General features: G+C 44.4%; 1 protein-coding gene across 1 annotated transcript in view; it reads left to right on the forward strand.

The window, feature by feature from the left end:
• Positions 1-9866: 9866 nt before the first annotated feature.
• SMYD3 (SET and MYND domain containing 3) overlaps positions 9867-12686 on the forward strand; it is a 691979-nt gene continuing 689159 nt past the window's right edge. Inside the window, exon 1 of the mRNA XM_045796289.2 lies at positions 9867-10111. Within this exon, the coding sequence (XP_045652245.1) occupies positions 9948-10111 (164 nt within the window). The 5' untranslated portion in view covers positions 9867-9947. The remainder of the gene's footprint in view (positions 10112-12686) is intronic.

Below are 12686 nucleotides of genomic sequence, written 5' to 3' on the forward strand. Positions count from 1 at the left end.
TTTGATCTTATAAAGAGTATATAAAGATTCTTATAAGAATTTTATATAATACCAGTTTCTATAGAGAGAATGAAAAAACAATTCAGTCTTTCCTCTAACATGGTTAACTGAAATTTTTTATTACTATAAATAAAGTTTTTTTTCTTTCAGCTTCTCAACATTGGTGATTCCATGTCTCTAACTCCCTGTGCATCGTCTTGCCCTGGTGGCGTCTCTCATACAGACAAGCCTTGGGGTTCCAATGCTTTGATCTCCCTCCACACTGTCCCAGGTCCAGTTCAGCAGAGTCCTTAACTACCTGCTCCTTCCCCACGCCCCAAACCCTGCCTCTGCCAAGTTGGTCCTAATCAGTGAGCAAAGTCTGGGTCATCGTGGTTCCCAAGCAGTGGCTCCTTTAGCTTTCTCCCTGGATCATCATGGAGGGCTGGTGGATATGGAGGTAGTGCTAGCCTTCACTCAAGACTGCCTCCTAGGATAAGACCATGGCTGCAGGCTAGGGCAGTGCTCCCTGGCTTCCCTGTACCTGAGGTCACTGCTTTTTTTTTTTTTTTTTTTGTCCATTGAGAAAAACAGGGTGGGCCTTCAAATGGGGTGATTCAGGGAGGGACCCTCAATCTGAAGTTTCCTTAGCTTCTGTTCACTGGGCCAACAAGTGCCCTACTTTGTAATAAAAATGCTATGCATGGAGTGGGCTGCTTCCCAATTCTCGGCACCCTATTCAGATTTGGGGTCCAAGGGCCCTCAGTTCCAGGCTCAGTACCCAAAACCCAAATCAGGAAATCTCTATGTTTTTCTAATTTTATATTCTGTGCCTCAACATTAAGTTATCCTGGTTTCACATAGTATCGCAGTAACTGAAATCCTACATTCTTTCTATGCCTTGAACCTTCAGTTGAGGAGCTCATGCTTTTTCTTGCTGGTGTACTGCTCACGAGCACACAGCACCACACTCAAAAGATTCCGGAGAGAGGGGTGCCGGGGTGTCTCAGTCAGTTAAGTGTCCGTCTCTTGGTTTCAGCTCAGGTCATGATCTCAGGGTCCTGAGATCGAGCCACGTGAGCTCCCCGCTGGGTGTGGAGCCCACTTAAGAGTCTCTCCCTCTTCCTCTGCCCCTCCACCCCAAGCACTCTCGCTCCCTCAAAAAAAAAAAAAAAAAAAAAAATTCCTGAGAGAAACAATCTAGGAGGATAAGGACTGAGACCCCATCATTCATTCATCTGTCAAGTCTTTGCATGCTAATTATGAGCAAAGCAACATTTAAAAGTGCAGGAAGGTAGGAGTTTGCATGCCCCATGTCTGTAGACACCTGCTGATGGAAATTCCTGATGCCCAATATCTGCTTCTGAGGTCAAAAGTCTTGGTCCTTTTGCCAAATATGGATCCAGAGACCTCTTGCCACAGCCTTTGGACATTGAGCTTTTCTGGCGGTGTAGATTACTTCTTCTAGCATAAGCAGCTTAACTTTTCTTGGCTCCAGTGAAAGACTTTGATCCTTGGTCCAGGCATCTCTTGCCTGTCCTGGGTCCTGTTGTACAACCAACAATGACAATGAGCAGTGAACGAAGAAAAGAGAGATCTATATTAATCAAATGCCATGTATAAACTTCATCGGGAATCTGAATTAAATACATCAACTCTAAAACAAAACATTTATGAGAGTATTAGAAGAATTTTTAGGTGAGATGATGGTATTTTCCCATCGATATTTTATTATGGAAATTTTCAAACACAGTAAAATTCAAAGAATTTAGGGTGAGCACTAGGTTTACCACCACCTAGATTTGGTCTTTGACATTTCACTATACTAGCTTTATTACTCATCTGTTTATCCATCCCTTTATTCAACCATTAATCCATCTTATTTTGGGGGCATTTCAAAGTAGCTCCCAACAACCAGAACTGCCAGAGCTCCTCAAGGTCTCCAGGATGATGGGCAGGATGGGTGAGTCTGATGGGTGGAGCCTGGGTCTCCTACTGCACCCTAGCTGCAAAAGAGGCTGCAAACTGACAGTATTGGTTCTGTTTCTTTAGCACAGACAAAATAAGGGTGGTTTAAGCAATTTCCATGTCTCTCATGGAATTGTCCAACCAGGTGAACAATTAAGGGTATAAGGGTCTTCCTTTCACATTCCCACATTTTCTGAGATATTGGTTTTTTTGTTTTTTTTTTTCATGGTGGGAGGGGGATATTCCTCCAAGATTTAGGATAGTTGCCTTTCTGAATCAGGGGAAGTAGGAACAAGACATCAGGGGAAATGGGTCGTGTCCGGGTAGCTGAAACCACATCCCGGAGCAGGAAAGACTCTCTTAAGTAGAGCATCTCTAAGTAGAGAATCCAGCATAATGTTTTCCCTGAGAACTATTGTCACACTCTTCAGTAATTCAGACTATTCTAGGGTAGAATTAGCCCCTGGTTCTCTGGACCTCCTTATGACATGTTACTTATTTAAGTAAACACTGTGAGTTTCTTCTAAGTCTCATACTTAATGCTAATATATGAGATGATTATCTCAGCAGTGCTGGTAGTTAGGGTGCTGTATGCAGGCATCATTCTATACTCACAGACTGAAGAGTTTTAACTCAGAATAATTTGTCCTTTCATATGTGTATGGTGTTTTGAAGATTTCACAAAATACTTTCATAGGATTTATTCTCACCACTCTGAAACGTATTATCATCTTCATTATAAAGTTACTAAACAGGCTTGGAAAAATTACCTAATGTCACAGGGAAGAAGTGGGACTCAAATCTATATCTTTGAAATCCTCAACCACCCCTCTTTTCGCTACACCACAGCCATTTCTAGACTATTTCAGAAGTGTCAAAAGTCTGCCTCTCCAGGTTATGGGAATCAGACTATTCTTACAATCCCCAGTCACCCCACAGATTAGTCACTAACTGCAAGTGTAAAATGTACTTGCAATGAGCAGAAGGCTGACTGAAGACAAGCACAAGCTGACCCCCTGCAACCTCCCCCGCCCCCTCTGGGTGGGACACATGTGACATTTTCCCAGGAAGCTCCCAATGCTCTTCATGTTAATGCCTTGCTAGAGAGAAAAACAACCTTAACTTGACCATGGCAAGGCCTCAGGTATCTTGTAGGTCCTCTTTACCATATGAAAGTTCTTTTGAAAACCTCCCTCTTTCCTTACCTCCCCCAACGCCATAGTATATAATCAATTCTCCTCACAACCCTTGTGCAGCACTTTCTGCCCAGGGGTCCTGTCCCAGTGCTTTGATAAACCACTTTTTGGCACCAAGACGTCTCAAGAATTCTTTCTTGGCCATTGGCTTGGGATCTCATCCCACCCAACCTCACCTATATTCCAAAACTGCATTATTTGGCACCCATCAAGGGGCTTTGAGTCTTCTCATCTGGACTGTGAGCTTCGGTGCAAACTTGGTGAGTACTTTCTCCTCTTCTTCCTTTCAGGGGTTTTTTAAGGAGTACAGTCTTATTGGAACATTTTCATGTCAATTGCTCAGGCTGCAATCCTCTAGCCCGTGGCTACTCCATGGGGGGAGAAAGCCTGCTTTTTGGCTGGAAGTTAGTACCCTGGCCTGAATGGTAATAAGCCACAGAAAATTCATACCCTCTCTTTATTACTGTCCTTATACAAGGTTGTCTATCTTGGGCTCAGGACAGCCACCTAAGTGACTAGCATGGCTGCCAATCTTAAGACTCCTGTGTGAGATTTCCTCCTGATTGATCTAATGTGATCCCCTCCACATCCTGGTCTAGCTGCTTCTGGCCGTGGGACCTCCACTGGCAGCTGGTGGAAACCAGTACTGATGGATATAAAACCCAGCCAGGGGCTGTTTCCTAGGGAAGTTGGCTGTTAGGACTGCATGTGTTGGAATGTCGCTTAGATCATGATGGATTTCTATCTTTACTGTTTTCCGTCAATGTCCTCTACTAACTACTTAAATTACAAAACTGGGTAATTTCCCTTGTAAAACTTTTCTAATGTTTTCCATGGGTTAAAAATGGCAGGGCAATAATGCAACCTTCAGGGCCTAGGACGGCATGGCACGGTATTTTAGTCCATTCACAAAGCACCCATTAGCAGCCTAGGATGAGATGGGGAAGGGGAGGGATGCTGGCATCCCTCCGGGGCCGTTTACGGCAGGAATGCCTTCGTGTTAAGGCAGGATGGTGATCAATAGAGATTTTTGCTTGAGGGACACCTCCGGTCGCTTCTGACACACAAAACCTCTGACATATCCCGTGTGGGATGCTTCCTTCTCTACTTTTCCAGGAGCACGGCCTCAGTAGGCTTCTTCAAGCGCCATGGACTCTCCCTTGGGCTGCCTTTTTAACCCTCTGGAAACAATTCGGATTGCAAAATTTAAGAAAGGACTGATCTCCTGTAACACTGCGTGGCCGCAGTGGGATCTATCAGATCTCTTCTGCAGGAAGCAGGGCAAATAGACAGAGGTACCCTAGGTCCATCCAGACTTTCAGGGCTCTAAATCAGGACCCAGACCTAAGGGCCTCTTGCAGAACATGTTTGGCTAGTAAACTCGCTCCTGACATATTGGATAATTACCTAAGTAAATAGGCCTCCCCTGAGTAAACATAGGTTGCTGGAGGAAACATAGGCCATAGGCCATTCCAGACAAAGGGGACTCTTGACTTTCTTCTCTTTCACTGTTCTTCCTAGTCGATGTGGGGGCTTCTCCCTCACTCATTTCCCAGGTTAATGGCTATAATTGGAGCCAACTGTGGTTAGTCTACCTCGGGACAGGGACTTTAAGGAATATTCCCAAACAGCTGCTGAAACTCTGTTTTGGGAAAATGGCCTCTTCCTTCTCCGGCCCTACATGGACTGCCTCCTTGTCAGTGGGAAAACATGGTGCCTGCCCCTCAGTTGGAGCTTATGAGCTCTAGAACCGGGAACCCTTTCCCTGCCTTCTGGCAGCACTTTGCCTCTTCCGCCTTCCCTTCCCCACCTGTTTCTGCACCACCTTGGGTGGGGCTGTATAACTGGCTTCTATACCATCCTGGGTGCCTCAGATGCCTTCGCTCTTCCTTCCCTCTCTATCAAGCAGCGAAGATAAGCACCCCTGGACTTAACACCGCCCACTTCAAATTTCCTCACCAGTGTCTCAGGTAAAAATTGACAATCGGGAGCAAACTGACTTTTCAAAGAGAATCCAGGTGGAAATATTCAGTATTTAAACTAAGTTCATTGGTTTAAGATAGACATGTGTTTAAGGTTATCAGCATTAAATGTCTAACTTATTCTACCAAGATTTGCTGAAGGTCAAATAAGCTCGTGTTATCTCTGTTGCAATTTGTTAGCAAAAAGACGACTTAAAATGATGGTTAATCTTGTCTATCTCAAAGTTTTGCTTTGATGATAAATGGGATTGAATTTGTTGGAGATCTAGGTCTTTTCCAAATAAGATAAAATACTAAAGCATTGAGTACTGGATGTAGGTTTGTGCTTTTGCATACTTATTGCACAAAACTAAGGTTATTCAGAGTCTGTTGGTAAACATGATTTGTTCTTAAATGATTCATAAAGTTGCTGTCTAAAATGTTCTGGTGTAACAATTCACAATTGGTTACTACTTAGTTTTCACTGGAGACTAAGTTTTCTAAGAGTGAAAAATTCTGCTAAATGTTATTAAGACTGACGAAAATAAGAAAAGCAACTCTGTATGTAGAAAGGTAGGAGATATGTAAGATAGGAGATATACAAGGAATGGAAATACATTTTTGTTGAAGGCAAAACAAAGTAATTTTGCCCTAAATAAGATGGTTGTTTGGAGAGAAATGGTTTTGGGACAAAATCTGAATGCAAAAGAAAGTTGTAGAAGGTTTGTGAAGAGGTATCTTTGGAAAGGAATTTTAGATGTGGTCAGGACGAACGAAGATTGAAATGAATGGATTTTAAAAATACAGTAGTATATAAGATTGAAATTCTCTGTTCAAAAGAAAAAGTTTTCTTGAATCATTGGTCTGCTCTTGATAAGAAAATGTAAACAAAGTTGTTTTTCTTTCTTTGGTCTGCCCAAAAAAACCCAGTTTCTGTGTTTTGTCTTTATCAGGTCTTTGATCCCTAATCCAATTTAGGCATTAAAACTCTAAAACTTTCTAAGGTTTTAACAAAGTTCCCAAGATTTAAATTGTAAATGAATTCTCTTTAACTCATTAGGCCTTTTTATTTGGTATGCATGTTACTCCAGAAGTACTGTTAAACAAATGAGAAGCCTAGATTACATTTGGGTCGATGCTATAACTATTCTAGAGATGATATGCAGTTCCTGAACTTTTAATATATCCTGGCATAAGACCATCACTTCATATTTCGATTATTAAAAGTGTTATTTGTCACAGAAATAACCGCATTTCCTTGCCAGCCATATTGTAACCTCTCCTCAGATTTTTTTCTGATTGACTCAATATTCTGCTCAGATTTTTAACCATGTTCATTTTCGAGTCTTTTGTCATTTATAGTTATTGTTCTTATTCTCTTATAAAATGGTTCATCTTCAAGGTGATTCATAAAAGGGACTTTCAGGAAAAATACAGGTATTCGTTATCTTTAATATTAAAACGGAAATAGGTAAGAATTTCCAGAACTACCTAAAGCTGCATTCAAACTAAACAAGAACAGTAACATGGGCCTAAGTGAATTGGGAAAAATGATTATAGTTTTTTTGTGACTCTTGGTTGAAACAATACTCTTCCAGCAGTTCTCTAACTGCTCTTCCAGACCAAGAAAACTTTCTTTTAAGACACCACTGATATACAGAAATAATAAAACAAATTGAAGCATTTAACTTTTCTCTCTACCGAAACCCTCTGAAATTCAAAAGGTCTATCAGTAAGTATTCTTCCTGGCAATCAGTCATTTAGGTAAGTTCAGTAAGAATCTGTTCTCCTTGTAACAGGACACCACTGGAAACATTGGTTATTTTCCCAAGGCTTTGACTGGGATGTCGTATATGAGAGAGACATGCATAAATTCAGATATGACCAAACAGCTTTAAGGAACTAAGCTTGACTTTATGAAACCTGGAGCCATAAAGTCCCTGGGAAATGTTGGCCTGATACGTTGCTTACAGCGTTCCCAGCAGCCACACCAGGTGAGTAAAGAATGTCACTTCCCGGCAGGTGCAGGAACCTCAGGATATATTGGGGACCTCATGAAGAGGAATTCGCCCAAATCTATAGGTCTTGCAGACATGCCTGATGGCAAGCACTTGCCTTGGCTTCTGGCCTGAAGACGCTTCTAAGAGTTCAACTTAGAGATTCCTTATAAAATTTCCAGCAAAGCAGAGTCTAAAAGATCTAAATGATCAATCATTCTTGCTGAGCTTATGTAAATAATTTGGCCAAGTCTGTTAAAATTGGACTTGTTTAGCAAACATATTGGTCTTGATTTGGCTCTCTCTGGAAGTGAGTGTTATTTTAGAGACAGAAATTATGTTTCAATAACACATCTTTGCGGTTTTTAAATCCTAGTTTTGATTATCCTTAAATGTCTGCCTAAGCTGGACGACTTGAGGTAAACTTCAGAGAAATTGCCACAATAGCTCACGTATAGACAATCTTCTTGCTTGTTATTCTGTGGTGATAATAACAGTACCCCACGGGCGTATGATTATTTAGGATTAATTTCCCAACAGCTATAACTCGATCAATACCTTGATCAATTGTGTGGCTGGGATGACAAAGTCGCTCCTTAAAAGCCACTGAGTGTACCCCACTCCATGGGGTTATATATGGACTTGTGGACATAATGGATGGCCCCACTTTAAGATTGGATTGGATAATGTACTTGGGGATGCCCCTATCTATTATAAGTCTTCTCTCACTTGCCAGTGATTCCTTATAATTAGGATATTGTTAAGGCTGGACCTCAAAGAGGCCTTCTTGATGGTTTTATTCCTTAGTCATATTTGTCTCAGGAACTACCTCTCTTAATGTAAAGTTACAAGTAGAGGCTTTAGCCAAGCATACAGTGACCACCTTTAAGTATGACATGGCAGTCAATTATATGACGGCTCCTAACTCTCTTCCTGTTAATGTCTTGCTAGAGGGAAAACCAACCTTACCTTGACAATGGCAAGGCCTCAGGTATCTTATAGGTCCTCTTTAGCATATGAAAGTTCTTTGAAAACCTCCCTCTTTCCTTATCTCCCCCAACCCCATAGTATATAATCAATTGCTCTTCACAACCCCAGTGCCGCACTTTCTGCCCGCTGGTTCTTTCCCCTTTCTTTCATAAAATCACTGTTTTGCACCAAAGACATCTCAAGAATTTTCTTTTTTTTAGATTTTATTTATTGATTCCTGAGAGAGAGAGAGAGAGAGAGAGAGAGAGAGAGGCAGAGGGTAGAAGCAGGCTCCCTGCAGAGTAGGGAGCCCAATGCAGTACTTGATCCCAGGACTCTGGGATCATGACCTGAGCCGAAGGCAGACGCTTAACCCGACTGAGCCACTCAGGTGCCCTCAAGAATTTTCTTGATCATTGGCTCTGGATCTCACCCCACTCAAGCTCACCTATATTCCAAAACCACATCAGTTGGGTCATCTGCTTGGTGAATTATTGCTATCTTGGGGAATCTAGATAAAGGAAGCTTCCAAAGGAATTTTTCTATGTTAAAGTAGACTTACAGGATCCTGGGGGTTGGGCTAAGATTGCCTTTTGCCCTTAGCAAAGTATTAACATGAAGGCAGCTGAGCTCCTAGAAGAATGTCACCGGGCTGTTTCAAGGACTTGTCAATGCACTGGAGGTTGTAAGGAAATGGGGTAATTTTTCTTCTGACTTTGTTTCCCACACCAATATGATATTGTAGTTTTTTTTTTTTAAAGATTTATTTGTTTATTTATTGAGGGGAGACAAAAGGAAAAGGGAGAGAAGCAGATTCCCTGCTGAGTGGGGAGCCAGTAGTGGGGCTCAGTCTCATGACCCCGAGAGCAGAGTCTGAACTCAAACCAAGAGTCTGAAGCTCAAGCCACTGCGCCACCCAGGTGCCTCTGAAATTGTAGTTCTACAGTTATCGTTTTTAATGTGAGGAAATGCATGTGATGTAGTTTTGGAATGTTGTTGAGGTCTGGAGCCCAAGGCCCAGAAAGAATTTTTGAGATAACTTCAGTGCAAAAAAGGTGATTTTATGAAAGCACGGGGATGGGACCCGTGGGAAGAAAAAGCTGCTGCACTGGGGTTGTGAGGAATGGCTGATTATATACTTGGGATTTGGGGGAGGTAAGGAAAAAGGGAGGCACCCAAAAGGACTTTCACAAGCTGAAGAAGACCCTCAGGACCCTGGAGGCCTTGCTATTGTCAAATAAAGGTCGTTTTCCCCTCTAGGGAGGCATTAACGGGAAGACAGTTGGGAGCTTCCTGGAGGAATGTCACAACACACTTCCCACCCAGGAGTTGCGGGGGGGGGGGGGGGAGGTGTTGCTGGGTCCTACTGCTCCCTCAGCACAGGTGACAGTATTTAATTATGGAATGAGTTATGAGATTTCATGATGTCTGCAGCTCATTTTTAAGTGATTCAACAGCACCACAACGTACTTTCAAGGGGTTCAGCAACAAGACCTACCTACCCGGGGAGAGAAAATGAGCAGAAATGGCGAAATACTAGGAACTGTCTCATCTCGGAGTAGGGTATACAGGTATTCACCGTGCTGTTCTCTCACCTCTCCGTCTGCATACAAATGATCACAACTGAACGCTAGCGCAGTGCGTGTAACACCTCCAGTCCTCGCGCGGAGGCCCGGCAGCGGCGCTGGCCAGCCCTGGGTCAGGAGGCACGGCCCGCCTCGCCACCGGACCCCGTCTGGGCATGCTCAGAGGCCCCGCGCGCCCGCCCCGCCCCTTGGGCGTACGCGTGCGCACAAGGCGCAGGCGCGCGGCTCCCGGCGGCACGCGAGGCGCCGGCTGCGGGACGCGGCGGACCGCTGAGGTGCGGACCAGAGGTGATGGAGCCGCTGAAAGTGGAAAAGTTCAGTACGGCCAACAGGGGAAACGGGCTGCGCGCCTTGGCGCAGCTGCGCCCCGGAGAGCTGCTCTTCCGCTCGGATCCCTTGGCGTACACGGTGTGCAAGGGGAGTCGTGGCGTCGTCTGCGACCGCTGCCTCCTCGGGTACGTGTGGAGCGCCGTCGCCTACCCGAGTCTCGGGCCCCGCGGGGTCGGGGCGCGGGGGACGTCGTGGGGCCGCCCGCCGCGGGACTCCTCCCGGCCGTGAGTGCGCACGTCTGGGGACGCTGCCCGGGTGCCCAGCCCCGCGCGCCCTGGGACGCGCGGTTCCCGGGGGTGCGTCTCGGCTGGCAGGGGGCTGGGTGCCGGGCGTTAGGGGCGTCCCAGGCTCAGCCCCCGGCGGTCCGTGGGGCCGAGCTGGACCCGCTAGCACTCCTGCCCGTTCCCCCGGGCTGCCGTAGGAATTGGAGGGAGCCCGTGGGGCACAGCTAAGGGGCAGCGTTGTGCTATGAGTATTTTTTACCGGGGAACAAAAAGTCGGTGTCCTGGGCGGCACGCTTCACCGGTGCGGCTGGAAGTCACAGTTGGTGGGGGATGGGCGTGGAGGGCGCAGGGATGTGTGCAAATGGGGCTCGGTACTCAGGCCCCGCCAGAAGAGGACCGGGTTGGCGGGAGGTGGAAGAATCTCGGTGTTTACGGAACACTTTCCAGGGTCCAGGTTGTGTTCCGCCTGGAGCTACGAAGATGAAGGCGGCATCCCTAAGAATCCTTAAGGAGCACATCAGTGAGGGAGAGAATTAATTGCAGCGCATCAGAAGGGCGGAAATAGAGATGTAGTACAGTGCTCTGGGAGCACAAGTTACTGAGGTTCCATGATGTGCTTTGCATGGTTGTAAAGGCAAGTCTAAGTCTTAACCACCTATCGGGATGCGAGAATTCACGTGAAAGTGTTTCATAAACATGGAAGCACTGGGCCAATGTAAAGTGCTATGCGAAAGCAATTTGTGGAAAAATGTAATATATATGCACAGTCATAGGGATTGTAGTCAAGCAACTCATGTTAGTAACATTAGCTCCTGTTATCTGCCAAAGAGGAGAGTTCTGTTTGAGATAGGTGGGATGATTTTTTCCAGGATCTCTTAGCCTGGGATTTGGGTGGGTGGAGGTGAGGAGGTAGTTGCAGAATTCAAATCTCGGTAGCTTGACCATTAATCTTAACCAGTTCTTTATTTGATTTGTAATTGAGGAATTTATTTAACTTTGTATTTTAAAGTTACTAAATAACAATAACAATTGTATCTCTAGCTTCCTGATGTAACCATAACAGTAACAACAAAAAAAAATCAGTTGAGAGAGCACTTTGAAGTTTTTGTAAACTTCAAAAACGAAAAACTTTTGAAAACAGTTAATTCCTTTCAAGGAATTAACAATGAAGTTCTAGATCTCTGATTCTTACTCAAGCACATTAGAGACCTGGACTCTTCATCTTAAATCATCTGGGTGTGTTTCTAGGGATTGAATGTAGAGAACTTGCTGCCCTATAATATTAGTTGATGAAGAGAGAAGGTGTGGGTAGGCTTGCAGATGAAATCAGACCCGCAAAGGTATTTAGTAGTTGGGGTGGAAAGGTTTTGGAATTAATACATGATGACAAATTATTCATTTGAATAGAGCTCTGATAGAGCTGATAATGAATTATCTCCTCCTGAATTATCAGAGCTTGAGTCCTGTGACACATAGAATTGTCTGTTTTCCAAAGTAGACTACGCAGACCCAGACATTTGTGGGTGGGATGCTTCTTTACTTACCATGCTATTACATTACTGTTGGCTATCACTCACGTATCTTACTGGCAAGAAATTACGTGATAGTAATGCTTTAAGCACAAAAGAAATTTCATGCAAGAGCACTGGGGAGATCTCAGCATTGCTCTGAGGTCTGGAGGAACCCCGGTTCTGAAAGTCGGCAGGCACCATGGAGAGTTCCATAGTGAAGAATTACACCTCAGAAATAGTTGGGGTTGGGACCTGGGGGTGACATCACTTGTGATGCTGCCTGGTAGTGCTGGCTTCTCCCGCATGTGTTACCCGCACCACGATCCTGGGCCCTGCTGCTGCTGCTCTTGCCACTGCTGTTGGGAAACTAGGTATTGCTGGAAAGCTGCTTTCTCATCCATGCTTCTTTATGGAATTAGCTTCTGATTCAAAATCCAGTGGTGTCTTGGATTGGCTGAGATTGGGTCACTGCCTGCATCCTAGCTGCAAGGGAATTTGAGCAGGTAACTACTATTAGGGCTTCTTGGCTTTTAGGAAAGGAGGCAGGCTCTGTTCCTACCAATATTCATATAGTGGGGAAATTAGCCAACATAAAATAAGAAAAGGGACATCAGTAAATGCCAAGCATCCAAACTAAAACAAACAGAAGTTTTCATACTGACACGCACTCGTTTAGTAGTGCTTTACACAAAAAATACATTTGCAATTATTTATTTGCACTTATTTCGGATTGCTAGGCTGCAGCTGACTTGTGCTGTGGTAGCAGGTGCTCCATTGAACACTTCACATCATCGGTTGTAGAATGTCTGCAGCACCTAGTTGGGAATCAGCACAGCCTGAAAACAGGGTTAGAGAAATCAAACTTTGCTGCATTGTTTCATGCAGTTTTCTACCACAATTGAATGGCCATCATTGAGATAAAGTTTCTGTGTTCTTTATCACCTTGTAAGTAAAATTTGTTCATC

This window comes from Ursus americanus, chromosome 2 (genome assembly GCF_024610735.1).
Source record: "Ursus americanus isolate L20-20 chromosome 2, mUrsAme1.1.p, whole genome shotgun sequence".
In the NCBI taxonomy this organism is placed as follows: Eukaryota; Metazoa; Chordata; class Mammalia; order Carnivora; family Ursidae; genus Ursus; species Ursus americanus.